Below are 24,974 nucleotides of genomic sequence, written 5' to 3' on the forward strand. Positions count from 1 at the left end.
AGAGCCCAGGGTTCCCCAGTAAGGGTCAGAGAACAGGAAGGACTTTTCCACACAGCACATAATTAGTCTATGGAATTCCCTGCCACAAGAAGTGCTGATTCCTGCTAGCTTAAAGAACTCCCAGATGGATGAGACAAATCCCTGGAGGGGAATAAGTCGACCAGAGGCGGATCAAGCATCCTGTCCGAAGGCCGTAGGGATAGCTGCTCAATGACAGGAGGGGCCTGCTGCTGCAATGCCCTGACCGTGTGCTTCCTGTGAGAGCACACTTCCAGCCCTGGTTTTGTCTGTCAGGCTTCAAAAATGTTGCAGAAATACCCCCTCTGTATCTGCCCCCATACGGCTACCCCCAGGGCTCTTGCCTCATAGCTTTGGACGTGCTTAACAGCTCTGAGAAACATCTCCACACTAGTCCTTCCCCCACCCCATGTTTTCAGGGTGGTGTTTTCTGCTACATTTCTGAAAATTGTAAAAATACCCTCAGGTTGCGCAGCATAATCAGATGTTGCAAATCTCCCAAAATATTGGAATCTGCACTTGCCTCACAGGTGTGGAAGCCCTTAACAACTCCCAGAAAAATCTCTGGGATATTTTTATCCCTTCTGTATTTGTGGCCATGATGTTTTTTGCCGGATTTCTGAAAACCGCAAAAAGACCCCTAATGTTGTGTACCCAAATCAGGTGTGTGGTGAGCACCCCAGGGTTCTGAAAGTTCCCTCGCCTCAGAGGCATGGACGTGTTTGACCAGCTGGAGAAAAACTTGCTGGCTGTTCTGATCCCTTCGCCTCCCCGCCCCCATCATAGTTTTGCCTGCCAGATTTTTTGAAAGTTGCAACCTGCCCCCCCCCCCGGGTTGTGCACTGAAACCAGTGCCTAGGTGCCCAGAATCTTGCAGCTGCCCTCGCCCGTGGGAGCAGAAGCCACTCCGGGAAGCTGCTCCTGGCTGAGCATTGGCACTGCCCTTGGGCAGAAACGGGAATCCAGGCTCAAGGGACCCACAGCGGAGCCACTGGTTCCATTCAGTTTAGATGCTGCCTTTCATTGAAAAGCTGGTCACAGCAGATTAAAAATAATAAAACCTATACCCTTTAAAAACCAGACCACCAATACAGCAGTCAAAATGCCACAGACAGGAGCAGCGCCACCCCGCACCCCCCAGCAGATAAAAACCAGAGTAAGAAGCCAGGCCTTGCCCTGCCTCTTGAGAGCAGCGAGGGAGACGGAGGGGTCCTGCAGCCGGGGGGCAGACACTGAGCTGGGCGGCCCCTTGGCAGGCCCGGCACAAGCTTTGCGGTCAAGCAGAGCTTCCTAGATAAGGACGTGAGAACAGCCCTGCCGGATCCGGCCCAAGGAAGCCCATCTCGTCCAGCCTCCTGTTTCACGCAGTGGCCCACCAGATGCCACTGGAAGCCTACAGGTACTCAGAGGCATCTTGCCTTGGAGGCTGGAGGCAGCCTATCGCCCTCTGCCTAGTAGCTGTTGATAGACCTCTCCTCCATGGTGTGGGATTACAGCTCCCATCACCCCCTGCCACCATGGCCAAAGGCTGATGGGACTTGTGGTCCAACAACATCCGGGGACCAACAGAAACACAGGCAGCTGCCATACACTGAGTCAGACCCTTGGTCCACCTAGCTCAGTATTGTCTTCCCAGACTGGCAGTGGCTTCTCCAAGGTTGCAGGCAAGAGTCTCTCTCCCAGCCCTATCTCGTTGGAGATGCTGCCAGGGAGGGAACTGGGAACCTTCTGCTCTTCCCAGATCGGCTCCATCCCCTGAGAGGAATCTCTTCCAGTGCTCACACTTCTAGTCTCCCCTTCATATGCAACCAGGGTGGACCCTGCTTAGCTAAGGGGACAGGTCCTGCCCGCTGCCACCAGACCAGCTCCCCTCACCCTCTCCCCAAGGGTGGAGCCCCCTGCTTGAAAGGGTGCCTGCTGTGGCTTGCCTTCGAGGGGTCGGGGCTGGAGCAGGGAAGGGCCCCCTTTCCCCACGAAGTGCTGAGGGCCTTCGGTGTTGCTCCAACAGGGGTGCCTGAAGGAGAAGACGCTGGAGAACGTGGAGAAGTATGTGGTGAAAGACGTAAGTGTTGCCTGGCCTGCGGGGGGCCCGGAGGCTGGCCAGGCTTTTTGGGGGGGGACCTGGATACCCCTTGGGGGCTCTTCCTCCCAGCACCTCGCCTGCCTGAGCAGGAGGTGCAAGGTGTGTGTGGGGGTCCCCCTTTGGGCAGCCCCCTCCCCTCACTGGCATGTTGCTCCTGTGTGGGCCCCCGGCTGGCAGTCAGGCAGGAAATGGAGCTGGCCCCGCTGTTGCCATGGGGCTCCCCCCTCCCCGCCAGGCCAGCAGAGGCTGCAGACGGGGCCCAGGCAGCAACCAGCCAGGGTGGCAGCATCCTCAGCGGCCAGAGTCCGTGTGTTGCCAAGCCGGAGGGGAGCACCAGTAGCAGCTCCCACGCAGGAGGCACCGGAGGAAGAGGCGCAGCTGCCTCTGCTTCCCGGCAGCCGCTCGGGCGGCGTCTCTCCCCCGCGTGCTGCCTGCAGGCTGCCATCTGTCAGGTCCAGCTGTGCAGCTGCAGTAACTGCTAAGCAGCCGGTTTTAGCATTTGAGTCTAGATTTTAAACTGGTTCTCCCTCACCTGGACATGTTGAGAGGGAGCATTAGAGGGACGTGCTGAATAAATCCGTGCCTGCCTCTCCCCCCAGCCACGGGTGCCCCTCCTGCTGAGCCGCATGAAGGAAGTGGGGAAGGTCTTCCTGGCCACCAACAGTGACTACAACTACACAGACGTAAGGCAGCCCCTCCCAGCCGAGCTGCACCCTGGGGTGGGTGGGCGGGCGAGCCTTCTGGCCGGGCCATGCACGGAGGTGGCCCCCCCTTGGCTTGACCCCCCCCAGCCATCTGTCTGGGGGTCTCTTGTGCCATGTGCAAATGTGTGGGGCCCCAAGACATTCCAGGAGGGGTGGGTGGGGGGCATGTGGAGATGCCCTGCTGCTGCTGCCACAGCATGGAGAGAGACATGGGGGGGGGCAGTGGCAGCTCGGCCTCTGCCACCGCCTCCCCGTTGGCCGCCATGAGCTGCCGGGCCCCTCAACTGCAGCCCCCCCTCCCCCCCGTCTCCTTGCAGGCAATCATGACCTACTTGTTTGACTTCCGGGAGGGAGACGTGGTGAGTGCAAAAGCCCAGGGAGAGGGCTGTGGGGCTCGGGCAAGCGCCGCGGGAGGCAAGGGAGCCCCTCCCAGGCCCAGAGGAGAGCGCGGCTCCTCTTGTGCAGGGTGCGCGCGCATGTTGAGCAGGACCCAGAACTGCGCGGTCCGAGCCCTTCCAGCTGCAGTCTCCTAGCCATCCTCACAACGGTCCTGCAAGGGGGCTCAGGGCCATTACGCCCATGCTGCAGGCGGAGTGGGAGGGGCTTGCTTTGAGCCACACCTCCCCAGTGAGGTTCAGCCCAGGCTCCTCCTGCGCCAGTGGCCCGGTTGCCTGGCTGCTGACCCACTTGCCACCCCCCCCCCAGGAGGAGCCCCCCTGCCGGCCCTGGCGCTCCTACTTTGACCTCATGGTTGTCGACACACGTAAGCCGCTCTTCTTTGCCGAGGGGACCGTCCTGCGCCAGGTCAACACAGTAAGTGAGCTCCTCTCCCTTCGGGGGGGGGCGGGGGGGCGGTCTGCCTCCCTAACTGTAGAGCAGGAGGGGGCATGGTCGGTCCTTGCTGGCCAGGCCCAGCTGTGGGCCCCATATTCCAAAGAGAAAGAGGGAGGGGCTCAGAGGAGGGCAGCCAGGGCCACGGGGGGGGGAGCCATCTCCAGCCCTCCCCACAAGGAGGAGACTTCTTCCCTGCTGCTCCTGAGGGCAGGGTGAGAAGCAAGGGGGCAGGAGTGCCGCAGGTCCAGCGGGAGGAAGAGGCCAGGCGTGCTCCAGCCGCTGCCTCTCAAGCTCAGCAGGCTTCTTCCCCTTGAGGGGCGGGGCGGGGCGGGGGGGGGGGGTGCTGAGCCAGGCACTCCTTCACCCCGCAACTCCCTGTCTTGATGTGCAGGACACGGGGAAACTGCGGATCGGCACCTACACGGGACCCCTGCAGCACTGTGCCGTCTACTCTGGAGGTAACGCCTCAGCAAGCCCCCCGCCACCTGCCCTGTAGTGGTTAGAGTGCTGGACTAGGGCCGGGGAGACCCGAGTTCAGATCCCCACTCAGCCTCATGAGACTTGCTGGCTGACTCTGGGCCAGTCCCTTCTCCCTCAGCCTGACCTACTTCACAGGGTTGTTGTGAGGAGAAACTCAAGCATGTGGTACTGGACTCCTTGGAGGAAGGGCGGGATAGAAAATGTGATACTGATGATGATGATGCTGCAGGCCTCCTGGGAGAAGGCCCCTGGGCCCCTGCAAGAGGGTGGGCCCTGGGAAGTGGGGCCTGAGCGGGCAGTGGCTGAGGTGCCCTGGGCCCCGGCAGGCTCCTCGGACATGGTGTGCGACCTCCTGGGCGTGAAGGGCAAGGACATTCTCTACATCGGGGACCACATCTTCGGGGACATCCTCAAGTCCAAGAAGAGGCAAGGCTGGCGCACCTTCCTGGTGGTGCCAGAGCTGGCCAAGGAGCTGCAAGTGTGGACGGAGAAGAGCGGTGAGCAGCAGGAGCTGCCCGGGGGGGGGGCGGGCAGGGGGCGGACCCCTGGCGGCCAGCCAGGCTCTGTGCAGCGCCTCCAGAAGGACCGGCACCAGCAGCGCCCCCCTGCTGGCCTCTGCCCCACAGGCTCAACCTGCCCCCCCCCATCAACCAACGGCCACCCCGGGGAATGCCTCTCTCTCTCTCTCTCTCTGTTCTGCTGGCAGAACTCTTTGAGGAGCTCCGGAGTCTGGATGTCTTCCTGGCTGAGCTGTACCAGTAAGTGAGACCCCCCCCCACACACAATTGGCCTGGACCCTGAGAGGGAGGGAGGGCTTGTGCTAAGTCTGGACTGAAGCACCCAGACTCGGAGGGTGGAGAGAGGAGACCTGTGTCAAGGCCGCTGCCGGCAGCCCCCTAGGGCTCGCTTGGCAAGAGCGCTGGCTTCCTGCGGCTGCGGCCCGTTTGGCTTCTGCACTGACCCCCCCCGAGCCAGAGGGGGTGTCACAAGCTGGGGGTGAGAGCGGAGGAAGTAGCACTGCTGCTGCCTCCCACCCCACACCTGGCCGGGTGTGAATGTGGGGGGGTGGCAGCAGCGGGGCTGAGCTGGGATTCGGTCTCAGCAGAGCTTTCCTGTCTCCCCGCCAGGCACCTGGACAGCGGAAGCAGTGAGCGCCCAGACATCAGCGCCATCAAGAGGCGGATCCAGGTCTCGGCTCCTCCCAGCCCCCACCCCAGTCCTTTGGCTGCCATCGGGGGGGGGGTGGGGTGGGGAGCTCACTCTCCAGGCGTGGGTCCAGGTTCAGCCCATCCGCAGACCCCTGTCGAGGCCCTGGGCCTGCCATGCTTTGCTTCCAGGGAGCAGAGGCTGGCGGCCATGGCTACCTTCCTTGCTCATGGCACCAGCCACGGACACCCCTCCAGAGATGTGGGGCAGAAAGCAGTCAGGCACTCTGCGCACATGTAACCAGAAGACCCCAACCAGGAGCCCAGCACTGGGGGGGGGGGGGGATTCAGGCGCTCTGGCTCCGGCTGCGTCCTGCTTCTACCCACAAGATGGCGCTGGGCACCAGAATGGAGGCGTGCCTCTCCCCCCGCCGCCCATCCCTCGCCAGCTGCCTGAGTGTGGCTCCTTCCTCCTCCGCAGACAGTCACCCACGAGATGGACATGTGCTACGGGAAGATGGGCAGCCTCTTCCGCTGCGGCTCCCGCCAGACCCTCTTTGCCAACCAGCTGATGCGCTACGCCGACCTCTACGCAGCCTCCTTCCTCAACTTCCTGTACTATCCTTTCAGCTACCTCTTTCGGGCAACACCCAGCCTGGTACGGTGTGGGGAGTGTGAGAGGGGTGGGGACGGGGACGGGGCCCCAGGCAGGCTGCCCTTGGGCAGATCACCGAGGCGGTGGCGGCGGCGGCTGCTGCATGGCTGGGGTTGCCTGCCCCTGACTGCCTGGGGCCCCTTCCTGTCTCACCAGATGCCCCACGAATCCACGGTGGAGCACGTGCGGACGGAGCCCAGTGAGCCGGGTGTCCTCGCAGGGCAGCGGAAGCACCCGCCCCGGCCCCAGGTGAGATGGGGGCCCCGTGGGGCTGCCTCTACGCTCCTCCCACCACAGCCTTCAGGCCAGAGCAAGGCCCCCTTCACTGCCCCATAGCTGGCCAAGAAGCCCAGCCCCCTTTTCTCTCGCCGCCCCTCCCCCGCCCAGCTGCGACTCAAACGCTGCAGAAGTCGGGGGGGACTCTGGGAAGTGATGTGGACCAAACTGTGCGGGCGAGAAGGACATGGCGGGAGGCCAGAAGCCAAGAGAAGGCCGGCTGGCAACCACCGTGCTGATGTGCATTTCAGCAGTGCATTGGACATAATGCGGCACGAGGACCAGAGCTCAGCTGTTGCTTGGAGAGCGCAGCGGCTCATTTGTCATCCTGCCCTGGAGCCCCGAGAAGACAGCCACGTGGTGGGGTGTGTGTGTGTGTCCCCCTCTGCCAGGCAAGCCCACACAGCTGGCCAGGAGGGGAACCCGACTATCATGCGTGCAGCCGGGGCCACGCAAGCTTTGCCCATTAGCAGCCTTCAGAGCTTGGTGAAGGAGAAGGAGGAGGCGTCGTCGTCCCCGGCCAGGGCAGTGCCACGTCCCCCTGCTTGCCCCAGGGCGGGTGCCTCACCCCCTCCCCTTCTCTCCCCAGCAGAAGCTCCAGCGCACTTTCCAGGGATCCGACGGAGAGGAGGAAGACGACTGAGCCCCCAGCCCACCATGCCCATGGCCTCCCTTCCGGAAGGGAAGAGACCCTGGCACCTGCCGCCTCCAAGTGACGGCCACAAGGCCGCAGCCCTGCTGCAAGAGGCCGTGGCAGGAGGGCACCCTTCCCTGCCCCCAGCCATTCACTCTCCTGGGCCACCCCTCCCAGCGGCTCCAAAGATCTCGCCCCGAGTGCCTCTCGTGCTCCTGCTGGTCTGGCACAGAAAGGCCACCACCCACTTTGGCAGGAAGGGACGGCCGAGCCCAGGGTGCCGCCTTTGCACTCGGGCGGAGAGCAAGCCCTCTGCCCTGGAGCCCTCCTGCCTGCCTCAAGGCGCACGGGGACCTCCCGCAGGCCAGGCAGCGGCCCTCGGCTGGCACAGAGGAAAGGCTGCTCCACCACTGGAAGCAGCAAGCCATGCCGCAGTCTGCACCAGAGAGCAGCTCAAGCAAGCGGCCGGCCTGCCAGGCAAGGAAGCCTTGCTGTGAGACGCTGCCCGACCCCCCCCCCCCCGCCCTTGCGAAAGCAACCTGTGTTGAAAGGCTTCTCCTGCCAGACCAGACCAATAAAGGTGTCCAAGCTCTGGGAGCGTTTATGCAAGACAAGACTGCCTTCACACCGTAATCTGGCCCGGGGCGGGGGCGGCCTCGGGTGCAAGGGAGGTCACAGCCCCAGCAGGGCCCTCCCCACCTCCTCAGACAGAGCTTCGTTCTTCCGAAACACAAACCGGCTCTCGGTATCTGTGGCCAGCAGTTCGTCCAGGGAAGACACGAGGGGGTCGTGGTCCTTCAGCATCGGGGGGTAGCCGGCAGCAGCGCCCTCGATCCGCAGCGAGCGCCGCACCGGAGTGAGGAGCTTCACGGCTGGCCTGGTGCCTGGCTCCTTCGTTCTGAAAGGCACACAGCAGAGGGTGGGGGTGGGCAGCCCCTATCCTAGCAAAGGACCCCGCCCAGCGTGGCGCCAAGAGCAGCGCCAGCCATCTGCTCTGGCCCTCAAGTTGGTCCTGCTGGCCCTGGGCGGCAGGCTGGGAGTTGGGAAGACAAGGCTCTGGGCGGGCAGGCAGGCAGACGCCCCCCCCCCCCCCGCACCCCGTGGCAGAATGCACAAGGCGGTGAGCTCCTCTGAGCCGCTGGTCCAAGCCAGAAGCGCCCAGCCGCAAGGGCATCCAAGCAGGAGCCCCAGCGGGCAGGTTGCCCTTACCTGAGCAGCGGGGCCACTTGGAGCTTGACTGCCGAGAGAGGCTTGGAGACCGGTCCTTGCCCGGCCTGCGGGGTGCTGGGCTCTGCCCACTTCTCCTCGGGGAGAGGCCTGGCTTCTGCAAGAGGTGCTGTGGGGCAGAGGGCTCAGCAGTGAGGGAGGGCGAGGGGAGCAGAAGCAGCCTGTGCCAGGCGCCTCGGAGGCACCGAGCGCCTGGCGGGGCAGGACGCAGAAGAACCCAAGCCCACGCCCCTCTCCTCTTCGGTCGGAACACAAGACTGATAACATACTCCTCATATAATAAACTGCACAAGGAATGGTTAATTCAAAAGTAAAACCAGGATTATCACCACAAAGTAAAAAGAGGAAACGGACTACTCCACAGCCCCACCACGAACTCGTCCATGCCCAGGACACAGCCAGACCTCTCGCTCTCGCTCCCTTCCAGAGACAGTCCAGGGGTGCCCTCCCACTGTAAGTTCTGGAACTGAAGGAGTCCAAAAGGCGAGAGTAGTGGCTGCCTCCAGTTACTAGCCGCGTTTCAGCCTCGGTAAGAGAGCCAAGCACTGTTCCCTCTAAGGCACGCGCATGTGTGCGTGCTCACACCTTTTCTGATGCCCGCTCAGGTTGAACAGGGAAGGCCCCACTCTGAATGCACATGGTGCGCACACACTGCCTTGATGCTGCCGCCCAGAACAAAACTCATTTCGCACACAGATGGGAAAAAAATTAGAGAGAACGCGGGACCCAAGAGAGGTTTCGAGAGCCACTCCACAGAGCAGAAGCATCTGACTCCTGAAACAGGGACCACGGATGGACCTTTTGATCTGGTGGACAGAATCACATTAGCACCAATGTAATCTGTCCTTGGGCTCCGTGCCATTGAGGGAGGCCTTATTTAAGGAGGATCACAGCTGGCCCACAGGAAGGAGGTGACCCCTTTCTTGCCAGCTGCCTTATCACTGGACAAGAAACACATCTGGTCCCCAGCAGGTGCACCACAGAAACCGGCTCACCTTGGGCTGTCTTGCCTGCATGCTTCAGCATCTCCAGGACAACATCTCGCAGCTCCTGGATTGGCTGGAACAAAGAGCAGGGCCACCACTGAGCACCTGCAGCTGGCCCCAAGGGCTGGCCTCGGCCCTTCAGAGTTTTGTTAACTGGCGGGGGGGGAGCCCCCCCAACATCTCTAGGAGGGGGCTCAGGTGTCAGGCACTGAGGAAGCAGCCCCCTCGCCTCTCTCTCTCTCTCTCTCCCACCCAGAGAGCTTGGAGCCGCTGCTAGGCAGAGCCGACCATGCTGGGCCAGGCCAGACGGGCCCAGAGCTTGACTCCACAGGAGGCAGCAGCTTCCCCCAGACAGCCTCTTGCTCCTGGCCCACCAAGGGAGGCTCTTTTGTAGTCCAGCCCCAAGGACGACACAGCTCCAGGTGAGAGAAACCAGAGGCCCCGGGGATGTTCTCTTTTGCAATGCTCAACCATCTGAGGCCAACAAGCCCCCTGAACCGGAATGTTGAGACCCACCAGCGAGGAGCGTTTCTGCCCTTCCCAGCTGGCAGAACAGCTCCTCTGGTGCCACCTTGCCCCCAGGACAAGAGTGAGGTCACTGGGTCAAGCATGGCGGGGGGGGGGAGGAGGCATGCCATGCCATCCAAGAAGAGGCATTCCCTCCCCCGCTGTACCCCGCCCCGCCAGCAGCGGAAAGCCACACTCACCGCAGCCCGGGCGCAAAGAGCCGCTTCATACAGCCCGATCACGTCAAACGGGCCAAGCCGGGCTAGCAGCTTTGCCTTGCAGATCCAAAACTGGGCAAACCTCTCTGCCTCTGGCGTGCGGGAAAGCATGTCCAAGAGCTCTGCTGCAGGGAATCCCTGAGAGAGAGAAGAGGGGAGGGGATTCAGCACAGCAAGCAGGCCCCAGAGGAAGGTGGCGGGCAGGATCCTGGGGAAGCAGGCCCCAGGGAAGGCTTCAGGCCACAGTTGGGCTGGAGGGCAGCAACTGCCAACAGGCTCCACTCAAAGCCCCCGCCTCTTTGCAGGGAAGGCTGGCCCAGGATCCTGCCCCCCACGACGGAGTGCCCGCACAGCCTTGGGGCACAGCAGACAACAGGGCTCAGCCAAACCCCGCGTCTCCCGGCTGGCTGGCCCTCCTACCCCCATCACACAGCCTCATGGCCTTCGGCACGGAGCCCACGGCAGTGCAAGCTGTTCTTCCAGAGGGAGCGTAAGCCTGCCCAGAACGGGCCAGTGGCCCAATCCCAGGCCTGCTTTCCAGCAGGATTAGGGCCTCAGCCACCAGCCCGCGTCCAGCCCCCAGAGCAGCCTCCGCTGAGTGGGCAGGGGTCACAGCACAGCTGGCTGCTTTGCCCAGGCAGTGCCAGGAAGGGGCCGCCAAGCCACAGATGGGGCCAGGGCTTCCTGGGAGGGGCCACCCGAGCCTGTGGAAGCCCCCAAGCAGGAGGCCAAGGCGCCCCCCCAGCTGTGGCTTCCCGTCCAGCCCTCTGTCTGGGGTGTGCCTGGAGTCTGGCTTGCTACAGAGCGCAGCCGAGGGCTGGGCAAGGACTGCCCCCCGCCCCCCAGCGCCACTCCCCCCAGCGGAAGCCCACCTCCTCAGCCAGCTGCAGGTACTCCCGCAAGAGGCTGGTGACCTTCTCGGCCAAGCTGAGCTGCTCCTCCTCCTCCTCCAGGCCTCTCCAGGCCAGGCTCCGGCGCCTCTGTGCCTCCTGCGGCTTCTTGGCAGGCAGGGTCATTGGGGGCCGCTTGTAGCTTTTCCCCTGGGATGCCAACCACTGAGCCAGCAGCTGCCTAGAGAAGAGCCGGGAGACCTCGTTAGGCACGGCCTGCCCCACGGCAGGCTCCTTCCTGGTGAGGAGCAATCGGCAGGCGGCTCCTGTACTGCAGGCCTCCCACGGCCCCCGAGGTGCCAACCCCTGCTGGAGAAGAGGACGGAAGGGGCCTCACAAGGCGTCCCCACACACAGAAAAGCAGACCCAGGACTGACGGGCAGGTGCAGTCTTGCCCCCGATGGTGCCCCCACCCCCCCTTGCCCTCGTGAGAGGAAACGCAGGACTAGCAGGCACTAGTGACCCGGCCTGCAGAATGAGCCGAGACCTTCCGGGGCCAAGCCAGCAGCGGCACCTGCCCAAAGGCAGATGAGACGGGACTGGATGAGCCCACTCAACCCACTGGGGCCAAACCTGCCTCCGATCCTGGGTACGTGGGGTCCGGAGCTCCTGGCCTGCCCCAGCTGCCGGCTGCCTCGCCTCAGGCAGGCCCCTTCCACGGCCCAGAGCGCCAAGCGCTGCCTGTGCAGAGACCAGGTGCCTGGGCGGCACTCCAGAGGTCCTGGGGGGCGGTCCGAGTGTGTGGCTGCAGCGGCTCTTGCCTGCGGGGCTTCCGTGGCCATGGGTGCCCCCACAAGCAACCGAATGGCGCCTCTCCCGCTTGCTTCTCCGCTCCACCTCCCAAGCTGAACGCTTGGGGCGCCTTCTCTCCTGCAGGACTTGGCAAGCATCCGCCTGCAGCTTGGAGGGCCCCCTCTGAAGCTCAGCAGAGGCTTCGCGAGAGCGGGACTGGGCTGCAGCCCTCCTTCCGGTGAGGCCCTCCTCTCGGCCAAGCACGCCAGCAGCCCGCCGGTCTCGGCTTTTCATGACTGGCCTAGAAAGAGCAGGCCGGGCCACTGAGCCTCCACAGGCCCTCCCTCCCAGAGCAGCTGCGGGTCCTCTGGCAGGAGCCTGGCACTGAGCCTCCGCTGCTGGAGAGGGCCGGGCTGGGCCCTTCTCAGGCCTCTTGCTTCCCGAAGCCCAGCCCACCGCCTGGCTGCTCTTCTTCACGGCCTGCTTGGAAGCCAGCCGAGTCTCGGCTTTGAGGCCAGGTCGGAGGACCCCCTTCTGCTGCTGAGGTGTGGGAGGAGCTCCGCCCCACGCAGGAAGGTTCTCTCGGTTGTACTCCGCCTGCCCTCGCCATTTCTTCAAGGGATGGCTCCTGTCTGCCAGGCTGTGGGTCTGGCTCCTGGGAGCTGGGGCTGCCTCTCGCTTTCTGGACTCCCTGCCTTGGCGTAGAGGGCACTTGGAGGAGGAGGAGGAGGCCCCAGTGCAGCTCAGCTTCTCCGAGCGGAGTCTCGCAGAGGGGAGGGAGGGAGGCGGCTGCACCAACACCTTCTTCCCTGTGAGGCACTGTGAGGTTGCTGCTTTGGGCTTCTGAGACGCAGAGGCACGCGAGGACCTGCCTGGCCAACCTTGGCCAGCAGGGACTGACCACTGCGTCTCCCTTGCCTGTGCTCCTCCGCCTGTGCTCGGGATGACCTTTTTCTGCCACTTGACAGCCTGAAAGCAAAGAGGAGACACACAATAGCCCTCAGACGACTGAGGCAAGAGACACACAACCCCAAAGTGACACTCTGCACACTTCAAAGATGCCCTGACGGCTTCCTCTTTCCAACTCCTGATGCCCCTGAAGCCTTTGCCAGGGAGGGGCTCTCAAACCCCAGAGCTCCAGTCTCCTGGTCTACTTACGAGCTCGGGCTTGGAGGAAGCCGGTTGCTTCTGCTGATTGGTCTTGTCCTTTAAGTAGGGCCTGTCATAAGCAGGAAGAGAAGAGAAAGGGGGATCTGCCAACCAGAAATGCAGGCAGGCGTCTTGCTTGCCGAGTACCAGGGGCACAGCCAAGGCTGCAGTCCTGCTTGGCGGCCGCATGAGCGCTGCTGTCTGGCTGCATGTCCAGGCTCGGCCTCAACCGCCAGGCCTGCAACTTCAGCACCCCTGCCTGGACTAGAGCGCTGGCGAGGGAGCCCCGTTGCCATGAGACAGGGCGGGGCATGTGGAATGCCAGACACCCCCCCTTCTATCCAGGCCGCCCGAGCCTCCTGCAGGGGTCAGGCTGATGAATGTGCGCCAGACTGTCCGCCCACAGGTGCTCACCACACTGCTTGCATCAAGCAGAACATGATCCTCTGCCTCAAGGTTGTTCTGCAAGATCCTCCCCTAGATCCCAGGCGCGCACCCCACATCCCAGGCGCTGGACAGAGCAGGTGTAGCTCGTGCCTGCAGCTTGCTCACAGGGGCCTCACACCAGGGAGCAGGCGGGGGACCGTGACCGAAATGGACAGTCGGCAGCTTAGACAGTTTCTCCACACTCACTTGGTACTTGGCACTTTCACCTTTCCTTTGGCTGCTAAATATTCCTGCAATTTCCGCCGTCGCTCCTCTGAAAGAGATTGGAAACTGTAAGTGTCCAGCCGGCCATAAGCAACATCCTCTCCAGGGAGCACAGCCCCTTCTCCCCACAGCCCATTTTGAAGATTCAACAGTCTCACTAAACTTGGCCACTGCACGCAGTCCTTCAGCATGCCAGATTTGTCAGTCGTCAGTAGCTGGCCAGTCAAAGGACACACAGTGGTTTGGCATGAATATTTCTGGCATTGGAGGATCTTTGGCAAATAAGGTGTCCTCATTGAGTTGGCTTCACCCCAAATTCCCATAGCAGTCAGAGTTGCAAGAAGGTCAGAGTTCCCCTGCGTAACCATGTCTGCACAGACTTGTGAAGGGTCATGAACATAAAACAGCCTCCAGCTGGCTGCTGGATCAGGCCCAAGGAAGCCTCTCTGGTCCAGCATCCTGTTTCACACAGTGGCCCACCAGATGCTTCTGAGAAGCCCACAGGCAGGAGGTGAGGACATGCCCTCTCTCCTGCTGCTGTTGCTTCCCAGCAACTGGCATTGAGAGGCACTGTGCCTCTGAGGCTGAAGATGGCCCTCAGCCACCAGAGCAGTAGCCATTGATAGACCTGTTCTCCATGAATTTGTCCAAGCCCCTTTTAAAACTATCCAAGCTAGTGGCCATCACCACATCCTGTGGCAGAGAATTTCATAGATTAATTATGTGCTGTGTGAAAAAGCACCTCCTTTGCTGGTCCTAAATTTCCTGGCAATCAATTTCATGCGACGACCCCTGGTTCTAGTGTGATGGGAGAGGGAGAAGAATTTCTCTCTATCCACTTTCTCCACAGCATGCATGATTTTATAGACCTCTATCATGTCTCCCCTTAGTTGCCTCTTTTCCAAGGTAAAGAGCCCCAGATGCGGTAGCCTAGCTTCATAAGGAAGGTGCTCCAGGCCCCTGGTCATTTTGGTTGCCCTCCTCTGTACTTTTTCCAGTTCCACAATATTCTTCCTAAGATACGGTGACCAAAACTGTAAGCAGTACTGCAGATGTGGCCGCACCATAGATTTGTACAAGGGCATTATAATAATAGCATTTTTATCTTCAACCCCCTTCCTAATGATCCCTAGCATGGAATTGGCCTTTTTCACAGCTGCTGTGCACTGAGTTGACACTTGCAATGAGCTGTCCACCACGACCCCAAGATCTCTCTCCTGGTCAGTCATTCACTGACAGCTCAGATCCCATCAGTGTATACTTGAAGTTGGGGTTTGGCATCCCAATATGCATCACTTTACACTTGCTTACACTGAATCTCATTTGCCATTTTGTCGCCCACAAAGTTGGGAGAGATCCTTTTGGAGCTCCTCTGGCCACTTGGCTGCTTACTCCCAACTCATTTATGAACCAGTTAAAGAGCACTGGTCCCAGTACACGTCCCTGGGGGACCCCACTTCCTACGTCCCTCCATTGTTAAAATTGTCCATGTATTCCTACTCTTTGTTTCCTGTCCTTCAACCAGTTACCGATCCACACACAAACCTGTCCCCTTTCCCCATGACTGCTAAGTTTACTCAAGAGCTCCTGCCCTTCAGCTCTTGACCCTTGGCCATGAGAACAACTCACCAGCCAAAGATAATCCGCAAACAGAGATGTCCACATTAAACCCTTATTTCTGATCCTTAAACAAAGGCAGGTCTTGCAATATGTCTCAGCAAGAGCATTCAAGGTGGGAAGATGCATGTTATGAAACCACCTGTGAAAGCCCTCCAAACACACCTGGGCTGACCATGCAGCGTCTTCAAGAGCACAACAGCGGCACCCCTCAGAAAATGATGGGGTTAGGGACCTGGGGAACACAGAGAGCCCATTCACACCATCAAAGAGGGTGTCCTGCCCAGGTTTGGGCGCTGTGTGCGCTCCCCATTTTCAGCTGTGTGGAAGCAAGGTGGGAGGGACACCTGAGAGGAAGTGAATGTGTGGAAATAGGGCGCCAGGTGGGGGCTTCTCTCCGTGCTTTCTGGGTTCTACCCTCAGTAGAGAGACTGCTCCGATCCCCATGGAGTAGCACGCCGCTCCTGCGAGGTAGGCTGTCTCCAGTTGGAGACTGGTCGACAGCCACTGAGGCGGCTCAGGCAGGGCTTCCACACCCTCGAGCTGTCTGGCCGGGCGCTTCCAGGCACGGTCCGGCCGGAGTCCCCGCAGCCCAGCAATAAAGCACATCCTATTCTGGGCGCAGCCCCACCGTAGCCAGTGGGGAGGGCCGCGCAAGGGGCAGGAACCGGCGGACCCTCGTCAGCCCGACGGAGGAGAAGGAGGAGGAGGAGGAGGAGGGGGACACGAGAGCTGCCGTCCTCCCTCTGGAACAAGAAGGGCGGCGCCACCACGCAGAGCGAGGCACCCGGCGGGGGCGAGGCATGCACGGCCCGCTTGCCCGCCCAGCAGCCCCCCCCCCCGCCAGCTGCAGGCGGGCCTGGCAGGAAGAAGGGGGCGCATCCCGCGCGGGGGCTCTCCAGGGTCGGAGGCCGGGAGGCTGAGGGGGCCAGGGGGGCAGTCACCCCCGAGCAGGCTCGGGGGGGGGGGGGTGGGGGGCTCCCGCGCGGGCACTCTGCCCATGCTCAGGAGGCGGAGGAGGGGCGCTCTCCGAGGTTCGGGGCGGCGCCAGGGCAGGCAGGCAGGCAGGCAGGCGGCGCGGCTCTCACCTTGCGGGGCGGCGGCAACACTCGGGGCGGCGGGCAGGGGGGCCTCCATGAGGAAGAGGAAGGCCGGGGCCGGGCGGGGCTCGAGGGCTTGTTCTTCGCCGGCGCCTCGGAGGAGCGACGTTGGGCTGACGACGTTCAAATGGGCCAATCGGGGGGAGGGGGCGGTGCCCGAGCGGGCCCGTGCTCCAGCCGGGCAGCGGGGATTGGCCGCTGAGGGGGCGGGGCCACTCGTGGCCAGCCACAGGGGGCGGGGCCAAGCGCAGCTGGCGGGAGAAGGGGCGGGGCGGCGGCGGCCACGAGGCTGACCCTCAGCTCCTGCTCGTCTTCGTTGCGCGCTCAGACGTGAATCTTCTTCCTCGCCGTAATCGGGCCCGGATTGCTGCAGGTGGCGGCGGAGGCGGCCTCTGCCCGCCGCGCTCCCAACAGCCAGCAGGGCCATTATATAAGCAAACCCGCCGCGCCCCCCTCGCACCTCCGGGGGGGGGGCGGGTGGATCCCTGGCGCGGTGCCCGAGGGGGCGGCCCCCGCCGCTGCTGCGGGCCCTGCGCACAGCCCACCCCCACCCCGCTCGCCTGCCCCACCCCTTCGAGGGTCCGCACTCAACGTTTGCAAGCGGGTGTCTGGTGAAATGGGCATCTCGCCGCATTCTCACGACCGGGCAGTGCGGCTCTTTACGTGCCGGGGGAGCTGCATGGTGCCTGTGGTGGGTTCTGCGTGTGGGCGGCGCGGGGGGCCCGCTGATGCCCTTGGCGCCCTCTCCCCCGCCGCTGCAGCCTGCGCTGTTACGCGCCTCCGCGGCGAGCCTGCGGCAAGGGGAGCGCGACTCCAGGGCTGGACACGGTCAGGTAGCAGTGCCTGTCCATCAATTACGGCCACTCTGTGGCTTGCGTGTAGTGTGATTGTGTGTGTATAAATGCCCGTTTTGAGGGGGAAGAGAAAATGCACTCGAGCATGACTGAAGTAGTACCTAATCATTACGGACGTCATTAATGACATGTTACAAGTACATAATTTTGTTCAAATTGAATTACTTTACTATGCAAGTAAATAATTTATGTTTTAATACTTGTGCACATTTTTAAAATTTAGGGCCCCTTTATAACATGCGCTACAGGCGCTGCACTAGCTTAATCCGGCCCTGTAACCTGCTCACAGTGAGACCCGCATACCTGGCTCCCTCAGGGGAGAAGGCCGGGTGAGGACGGGAATCCCGGCTTTTGCCAGTGAGCTGGCAATGCTCTTTTTGAATGCTAAGCTCCATTTTGACCTGCTTGTATGTTCTTTATTGAGTTTAATTGTTGTTTTTATATTTGTTTTATTGAATTGTATTGTTGCTAGCTGCCCAGGGGCCTTAGGACAAAGGGCCACACAGACATACAAACATAAATATAAACCTATACTTAAATAAATAAAGTGGGGGTGTGCAACTCAGATGCTTTGGTGGACTGGAACCAATCATGACTTGATGTGCAGGAAGCAAGGTCAACTTTCAACACATGGTTATATTAACAATATCAAAGAAAGCAACTTCTACTTACTTGTGGATCTCCCCCCCCCGCCCCCCCCGCCATCAAGGGACCCACACTTTTAACCCTGGTCAGTGGCCAGAAATTAGTGGGGCCCCTGGAGTGCCTGCCGGCCCCAACAAAGGCCAAGCCCTCTCCTCTCCCTAAGCTGCTGTTGCTTGCAGGCTGCAATCCTAGGCATGTTTACTTGGGAGGAGAAAGCCACACGGGGGTCTGATTTCCAAGTAAAGATGCGAGGGCGGGGTGTGTGTGTGTGTGTGTGTTGCCAGGCAGTTTCCAGAGAGGCCAGAGGATAGCGGCCCTCGGAGAAGGGGGACCCTCTGCCTTTCTGGGATGCGCCCTGCCTGTGCCTGCCTGGTGCGATGCTGCTGCTGCTGCGGTCCCAGCCCACTCCAGTCCTCAGCGCTGCTGCCAAGAGCCCTTCCGGGCGGCTGCGGCAGCTGCAGGACATTCCTCCCTGGGGGGGGCCAGCAAGAAGTGCCTGTGGGCCAGATCCTGCCCCCGGGCCTCACGTTGTGTGGGCCTGCTCTAGGAGGAGGGGCGCTGTCTGCAGGGGCCGCATGTCGGGCGTGTAGGGCTTGGAGCGGGGCCCTTGGTGCCAGTCACGTCCGGGCGAGCAAGTGGAACTGGGTGGCAAAGTCCTCGCCGTTCTGGTGGAGCGAGAGCGGCCTGCTCTCTTCCTTCGGGATGGCCAGGCAGAAGCTCGGGAAGGCCCTGGCCTCAAACTGAGCTCTGATGAGCTTTGGTGCTGTCCACCTCAGCCTGGACATCTGGAAGTGGAACCTCTCGGACTCCCTCCAGGGCTGCTCCGAGGTCGTCTCCCGTTTCTAGAAGGCAGGAGGAAAGTCATCTGGGCGACTCACAGAGCTGCGCAGCATGTGCCTGGGCAGAGGCAACCCCACTTCCTCTCTGTGAGTCCACTTTGGAGGCTCTTTGGGGCAGAGCCAATCTGCTACAGCCAGCCCCGACTTGGCCTCTTGCTCTAGGATGCAAAGCAGGGCCACAGAATGCCTTCCAGCACTCCATATGTCTTGGCCAGGTGATGGCAGCCTGTTGTCTGGGGGGTGGGGCTCACTGGGCCGGAAAGGGCCCCCTCTGGGAGAGAGGGCTTGGGGCTGTGGTGCACGCAGAGGCACCCGTTGTAGGGCTCTTGGCTGAGCTGCTGGCGGGGAGCAGCCCCCACGCCAAGGCACTCCTCTTTGCCTCCACCCCCAGCAGGTCCTGGAGCTTGGCCTGTTTGGCTGCTGCCAGCTGAGCCTCCGTGGCCTCAGCCCCCTGTCACCCGCCCCCCTGCTAACGCTACTCTGGGCGCTCTTGCTTTTCCTTCAGCTGCTGCCTGCATGTGTGCAGCACAGCGATGCAAGCAGAAGCTGGGCCCAGGCTGCCAGCAGCCTCAGCGAACAGCACAGCACTGGCCAGTCCTTGGCCCAGAGGGCAGGCAAACCCCACCACCAGTGAACTGAGGGTGCCCCCCCCAGGCAGATTCACTCACCACCAGCTTCAGCTGTGGCAGGCCATTGGTCTCCTCACAAGTCAGGTACAGCATGTGGCCCTCCTGGTCCATCACCTCCAGTGAGACGAGCTGTGTCTGGGTGCTGATGTGGGAGAGCAAGTGCACCTTCAGCATCACCTTCTCTAGAGAGAGGGAAAAGGGCGAAGGCCGCCTCAGTGAGGACCAGGACCTTCCTTAGGCCCCATTCCTGGGAGCGGAGCATCCAGCAGCCTTGAGAAGGGAGGGAGACCAGCTGGGCCTGGTGGCCAAAGAGCCCCTTGCACAGCCCTCCTCCACCTGCCCCGCCTGGGCTCTTCTCCCGGCACCACTGGCCAGTCTTTGTGTGGGCACACAAGGAGGCTGTGTGGCAGCAGGCCGTGGCCTTTTTTGTGGCAAGGATGGAAGCCTCCCGAGCAGGGCAGCAGCACCGTCCTGAAAGCCACCTGTCAATGATTCTGGTGCATTTAGGAACATAGGAAGCGGCCACATCCTGAGTCAGACCCTTGGTCCACCTAGCTCAGTATTGTCTTCACAGATTGGCAGCGGCTTCCCCAAGGTTGCAGGCTGGAGTCTCTCTCAGCCCTCTCTTGGAGATGCCGCCAGGGGGGGAACCTGAAACCTTCTGCTCTTCCCAGAGCGGCTCCATCCCCTAAGTGGGGCAATATATCTTTCAGTGCTGACACTTCTAGTCTCCCTTTCATATGCAACCAGGGCAGGCCCTGCTTGGCTCGGGACAAGTCGTGCTGGCTACCACCAGACCCGCTCTCCTCTATAGGCACTTTCCCACGAAAAGCAAGTGGTGGTTTGCGAAGGGAGCTCACTTCATCTGCCGCAGGGGAGGAGCAGGGCTGAGAGCCGAGCAGACAGACTCCCACCAAGCAAGCCACGCTGCGAGGAACCCTGCAGGGGTGGGGCGGAGCGCCCAGAGATCCTCTGCCCTGGAACCAACCACCAGCAAGGACTGGTCTGAAGGAGCGGCCAAGGAGGATGGTGGCAAGGGGCAGGGCCACCTGGGCAGCAGTCCAGCCGCTGGGGACTGGAGGGAACCCCCCCTCCCCGCCCCTCCGGTAGCTGAAGGGCCGGGGTGGAGACCCTTCTCTGCCCCGTGGCCTTCTTTACCTGTGCTGCGGTATGCCGGCAGGTGCCTGGCATACAGCTGGGCCTGGCCTTCCGGATTCCTCAGCACGAGATGTTTTTGTCCCTGGACATCTTGGATGCTGTATGTCCTGGTGAGCACAGCAGAGTGGGCTGGAGCAGCAAAAGGTTCCGAATCTGAAAAGCAAAGGGGCGATCAGGATTGCTGAGGACTGGCCCCAGCGGCTGGGCAGGCAAGACGGCCGTGTGCAGAGAAGGAGCCCCCAGCCCGGGCGTGCCTGCCCCTGCTGGCAATCCTTGCTTCCCACCCACCCCCACCCCCCGGCTTGGTGGCTGCTTTCTGGCTGCTGAGAATCCCAGGCTTCCTCCCAGGAGCTCACAGTGGCCTATGTGGCGCTCCCCTCTTTTATTCTCACAGCAGCCCTGCAGGGTAGGATCAGCCACGCGAGGACAACCTTCTCCTTTGATTCGATCTCGGAACCCCCTCCCCACTCAGGTCCCCTGTTCTAACCACTCTACCATCCTGGCTCTCACTTGCTGCTGCTTGTGTCACTTCCCAAAACCTGGCTGCTGTGAAGAGCATCTTGTTCCTAAAAGAGGTGACAGTTGCTGCTGCTGCAGCTGTGAGCCACTTTTCAGACTCTTGCCTTGGCGGAGACCCAGGGGGGCTCTGTGGCCCACCCACCACCCAGGCACTGTGTGGAAGCCCCTCCTGCCTCTCTCAGGTGCAGCCAGGGAGGGGCCTCCTCGGCCCTCCCTGCATCCAGCAACCAGCTTCTCCTTTGCTCCAAGGTCCGGAGAAGGACGCCCCCTCCTCCCCCCCCCGGGGTATGGTCAACACATGGGGCAGGCAATGGGGCTGTCTTCTTCTGCCAGCCTGCCCCCCAGCAGGCGGATGCAAGCCCGGCAAAGGTGCAGCAGGAGCTGGCCGGCTTGGGCCATCCTAACCACCTGTGGAGCGACAGGTGGAAGTTGGATGTCAGGGCTGGGGAGGGGGGAAGGTTGCCACTCGCCCAGGAGGAGAGGCTCTCTCGCATAACCTAGTTCAGTGATTCTCAAACTTGGGTCCTCAGGTGTTCTTGGACTTCACCTCCCATAATCCCCAACCAAAGGCCACTGAGGCTGGGGATTATGGGAGTTGAAGCCCAATAACACCTGAGGACCCAAGTTTGAGAATCACTGACCTAGTTGGAGGAAGCAAGACTCACTGAAGTCAATAGGGTGACTCATGAGCAACTTGGCATCACAACAACAGCAGCAGCAGGAAGTGGTGGAGAATCTGACAGTTAACCCTAAAGTCTGAAGCCGGTTCAGATTTACACCACTGTAAATGGCTCTGAGGGGAGAGAGCGGAAAGGAGGAGGAGAGCGAACACCCCTGCCTGCCCCCTCCCCCTGTGTGAGAGAGAAAGACGGGGGGGGAGGGGAGTGTAAGGTGAGGGCTTTCCCTCCTCTCACTCCCCCACCCCACATATTGCAGGAGCAGCACCGGGCGCTTGGAAAAAACAATTGGCCAATTTTGCAACCCAAGGAGTTGCAAGCCTTGAGATGCTGCTGGCACCCTTGGCAAGAGCTGCGCTGGGGGGGGTGGTGGTGGTTAAAAAAGCTGATTGCAGCGGCTGGTTGCTTTGTACAAGAACAGTGGGATTTTAAAAGAAAAGGCTTATTTCAAAAGCTGAAAGGCAGAGATTGGAGGGGAAATGGAGCAAGCCTGCAAAAAACCAACTAGGATTTTCTCACACACATACAACACTTTAAACCTGAAACGTCAAGAGAAGATCCGAATACAGGCTGTGGGAAGGTTCCCGTACGCAAGACGGTGCCCAAACCCAGATTGTGTGAACGCACACCAAGCCTATACAAAGCTGCCGTCTGGAAACGCCTCCCCCCCCCCCCGAGAGACAAGGGGAGCCGCAGCCGGAGAGAGGGCCTGCTGCCCTCCCCTCTTGCCTGTGGGCTACTCCCCAGAGGCACCTGGTGGGGGCCCCTGGGGGGAAACAGGAGGCTGGGCTGGATGGGCCTCCTGGGGCCGGACCCTGCAGCAGGGCTGCTGCTCTGAGCTTCTCCTGGGGTCTCCTCCCTCTCCCAACCCTGTGCAGGCGAGAAAGGGCCTGGCTCCCACCTTCCTTCCCAGGCTGGCCGCCACCAGCTGGGGCCCTGCGATGGCCTTTGGTCTGCCCGGCTGCACCCAGCCATGCCAGCGGGACGGGGCCCAGAGCCGCTCTGCCCCGCCTTCCGCTAGGCTGGGCTTCCCCTTTGGAGCCAGGCCGCCTTGCAAAACTCTGCCCCCCCCCTGCAGGCCTCCTTGGCCACTCCACCCCCCCACCCCTGCCAGCTGGAGGAGGGCGCCATACTTTCCAGCAGGTTGGTCTCCAGCATCTCCGGCCGGCCGGCGTGGCTGGGTCTCGAGAGGGCCTCCTCCACCGCTGGCTTGAGGGCCACGCCCTGCTCTGGGCTGGTGGCATCATTCTCCAGGCCGGGGGCAGAGGCATAAAAGGAGCCCTGCGGGGGGGGGAGGGGGGGTCCAGAAAAGGCCAGCGTCAGCCTGCCTGCCGAGTGAGGCCCAGGTGGGAAGCAGCACCCCCCCAAACCGCTGCCCCCTCTTCTCCCACTCACAGCAAGGGCGGCCAGTCGGGCTGCTCCTCTCTCTGTCACACCGCCTGCAGGCTGGCCATTCATCAGGTAGAGCTGGGTGGTGAACTGCACTGTGCTGCACAGCTCTACCTGATGGCTGGCTAGCCTGCAGGCAGCCTTGCTCTGGGGTGGGGCAGGATGAGAAGGGAGGGAGCCACCCGAGCTGCCTCCTCCCCCCTAGCGGGGGTGGCAGGCGGGAGACCCTCGCTGGGCAGTTCGCAGCAGGGGGCCCCCAAGGGGTCCGGCTCCCCACTGCCTAACCTTCGCTGCGGCACGGAGTCCCCCCCGCCCCGAGCCGGCCTCACCTGCAGGGGGCGGGGCAAGAGGTCATGGCCACACCCCCTGAGCGGCCCCCGCGCTGCCCCCGGCTGCTCCGGTTGGTGGCGGGCCTCGGCTCGGGCCGGGGCGCCCGGAAAAAGCCGAGGCGCTGCTCCTGAAGCCCGGCGGCGTCTGCGCTGCTGCCGCACACGCACGCCGGCCCTGGCTGGCTGGCTGGCTGGCCTGTGCGGGATTCTGCCGCCACCGCCGCCCGCCACGCGGGCTGCCTCTGCCGAGACGCTGCTGCGCCTGCTGGCGGCCTCCCCGCTTCGGGCACAGCCGGGTCTCCCGGCCCCCCTACCCCGCGCCCTCCGCCCTCCGGGTCCCTTTGTGCTGCTGAAATGGGGCTCTCCTGCGGGTGCTGCAGGCACGGCAAGGCGCCCCCTCACTCTTGGGCTGGGCAAGAGCCGGGCAGAGCCCCTGGACCGACCCCCCCGCCCCCGCCCCCGCCACCCTGCAGGGTTCTCACCTCGTTCGTGCAGGAGGAGAAGTCCGCTTCAGCCTCTTCCCTGCGGGGGGGGGGGGGTAGAAATCATCCAGTGGGTGAGCGTCGCACTCTGGGATTGGCGGCCCTCAGAGCCAGGCCTCCAGCCTCCCTCTCCCCAGGCAGCCCGCTGGAGGGGCTCATGCAGTACCGGCGGGGATGGGGGGCACGGCTTGGAGCCTCCCTCCCTTCTCACCACCCGCATTCATGTGCAGCAGGAGCTAATGGGGTGGGGGTGGGGATTCTGGAACAGGGGAGGGAAAGTGCCTGCACACCTGCTGCTGAAGCTGACCCCCCCCCCACTCTCCCCCCCCCCACGCCAAGCTTTCATGGCTTCTCCTCCTGCCAAAGCTGCTTTCCGCCCAGCAGAGGCCCCGAGAAGGTTCTGCAATCCTGCAGTGGGGAAACGGGCCATTTGGGATGGGAAAAATGCCTGGCAGGGAAAGGGTGGCGCATTGCCCTGCTCCCCCCCCCACCGCCCCTGATTCCCCCACTCCAAGTTGCCCCCTCCAGAAGCTGCTCTGCAGGAGCCACCCTGGAGCGGCAGGGGGGGTCCTGGCGGCCCCCGCAGTGCAGGATGCCTCCCTCGAGGTGCCTGGAGGTTCCTCCAATGGACCCCAGAAGCAACAGGCGGGGGGGGGGCGTGCCCTTGGCAAGGCGGCTCCCAGACGCAGCCGCACCTCACTTACCCAAGGTACTCAAGCAGCAGGTCCGGGACTGTGGCCATGGCAGCGTCTGGGGAAATGAAAGCAAGATGGTCAGACCCCCGTTCCCCCCCCCCGGGAAGCAGGCTGCGGGGCGGGGGGGAGCGAGGTCTCCCCAAAGGAGAGGAACTCCGCTCCCAGCAGGTTCCAGACATCTGGGTGCCCGGGGCGGGGGGAATAGCCGCCCCCCTTCAGATGGGCCGCATCACCCGTCAGTGGGGCCCCAGGTCTCCTCCCCAGGTGGCCTCCTCCTCCTCGCTCATCGGGAGAGAAGGGCCAGCCCTGTGAGGCCTCGTGGGAAGGGCAGCCATCCGCCCTGGGAGCCCCAAGGGGCATGCCCAGAGGCCGAGGGCAAGCTGCCCGCAGGGGACTCCCCTGCTTCCGCTTTTGCTGCGCCTCCCTCCTGGCCGGGCTCCAAAGCAGGTCTGTCTGGCTGGGAGCTGCCTGCCAAACTGAGAAGCCGACTGGTCCAGAGCGGCCGGGAGGTTGCCGGGATGTGTGTGTGTGTGTGTGTGTGTGTGTGTGTGTGTGTCTGTGGGGGGAAGCAGTTCCTTGGCCGAAGGAAGGCAGGAAGGAAGCCCACTTCCAGCTCCTCCATCCAAGGAAGTCTTCAGCAGAAGGCCCCGTACCTGTGGCTGCTGATTGGGCTGCTGCCGCTGCCACCACCCGTGACCTTCTCTGCTGTCTCTGGCTCCAGATTAGCCTCTCCCCACATTTATAAGGGCCTGGAGGAGGCGGGCACCAGGGGCCGGGGTTTCCACCCTGCCAGAGAGGAAAAGAGAGTGCTGTGGAGTTGTGCAACAGTCTTGCAAGCCTGGGAAACATCCC

General features: G+C 62.3%; 3 protein-coding genes across 9 annotated transcripts in view; 1 reads left to right on the forward strand and 2 right to left on the reverse strand.

Annotated features, from left to right (window-relative positions):
• Nucleotides 1-7,421, forward strand: part of LOC128333793 (cytosolic purine 5'-nucleotidase-like) — a 26,638-nt gene extending 19,217 nt beyond the window's left edge. For 5 of the 6 annotated variants that reach the window (XM_053269785.1, XM_053269784.1, XM_053269782.1 and 2 more), the window contains 11 exons: nucleotides 2,027-2,080; nucleotides 2,701-2,784; nucleotides 3,123-3,164; nucleotides 3,511-3,618; nucleotides 4,031-4,097; nucleotides 4,446-4,616; nucleotides 4,826-4,877; nucleotides 5,247-5,307; nucleotides 5,746-5,922; nucleotides 6,076-6,168; nucleotides 6,785-7,421. In XM_053269785.1, the coding sequence (XP_053125760.1) occupies nucleotides 2,027-2,080; nucleotides 2,701-2,784; nucleotides 3,123-3,164; nucleotides 3,511-3,618; nucleotides 4,031-4,097; nucleotides 4,446-4,616; nucleotides 4,826-4,877; nucleotides 5,247-5,307; nucleotides 5,746-5,922; nucleotides 6,076-6,168; nucleotides 6,785-6,838 (963 nt within the window). In that variant the 3' untranslated portion in view covers nucleotides 6,839-7,421. The remainder of the gene's footprint in view (nucleotides 1-2,026; nucleotides 2,081-2,700; nucleotides 2,785-3,122; nucleotides 3,165-3,510; nucleotides 3,619-4,030; nucleotides 4,098-4,445; nucleotides 4,617-4,825; nucleotides 4,878-5,246; nucleotides 5,308-5,745; nucleotides 5,923-6,075; nucleotides 6,169-6,784) is intronic. The other variant, XM_053269783.1, reaches the window with a different exon arrangement.
• On the reverse strand, nucleotides 7,405-17,982 carry CKAP2L (cytoskeleton associated protein 2 like). The gene is made up of 10 exons (XM_053269767.1): nucleotides 17,933-17,982; nucleotides 15,895-16,697; nucleotides 13,172-13,238; nucleotides 12,548-12,608; nucleotides 11,231-12,358; nucleotides 10,640-10,834; nucleotides 9,750-9,905; nucleotides 9,052-9,115; nucleotides 8,039-8,165; nucleotides 7,405-7,727 (listed from the first exon to the last, which is right to left on the reverse strand). The coding sequence occupies exons 1-10, from the start codon at nucleotides 17,980-17,982 to the stop codon at nucleotides 7,502-7,504; spliced, it is 2,877 nt and encodes a 958-aa protein (XP_053125742.1). The 3' UTR covers nucleotides 7,405-7,501.
• Nucleotides 16,851-24,204, reverse strand: LOC128333794 (uncharacterized). Of its 2 annotated transcripts, XM_053269788.1 has the most exons (6): nucleotides 24,132-24,204; nucleotides 23,428-23,467; nucleotides 22,361-22,508; nucleotides 20,032-20,184; nucleotides 18,913-19,055; nucleotides 16,851-18,247 (listed from the first exon to the last, which is right to left on the reverse strand). In XM_053269788.1, the coding sequence occupies exons 1-6, from the start codon at nucleotides 24,167-24,169 to the stop codon at nucleotides 18,023-18,025; spliced, it is 747 nt and encodes a 248-aa protein (XP_053125763.1). In that variant the 5' UTR covers nucleotides 24,170-24,204; the 3' UTR covers nucleotides 16,851-18,022. The 2 variants fall into 2 exon arrangements, with proteins under 2 accessions (XP_053125763.1, XP_053125764.1); XM_053269789.1 differs by lacking the exons at nucleotides 23,428-23,467; nucleotides 24,132-24,204 and adding an exon at nucleotides 22,623-22,937.
• Nucleotides 24,205-24,974: the final 770 nt, after the last annotated feature.

Source organism: Hemicordylus capensis, chromosome 8 (genome assembly GCF_027244095.1).
Source record: "Hemicordylus capensis ecotype Gifberg chromosome 8, rHemCap1.1.pri, whole genome shotgun sequence".
NCBI classification, from domain to species: Eukaryota; Metazoa; Chordata; class Lepidosauria; order Squamata; family Cordylidae; genus Hemicordylus; species Hemicordylus capensis.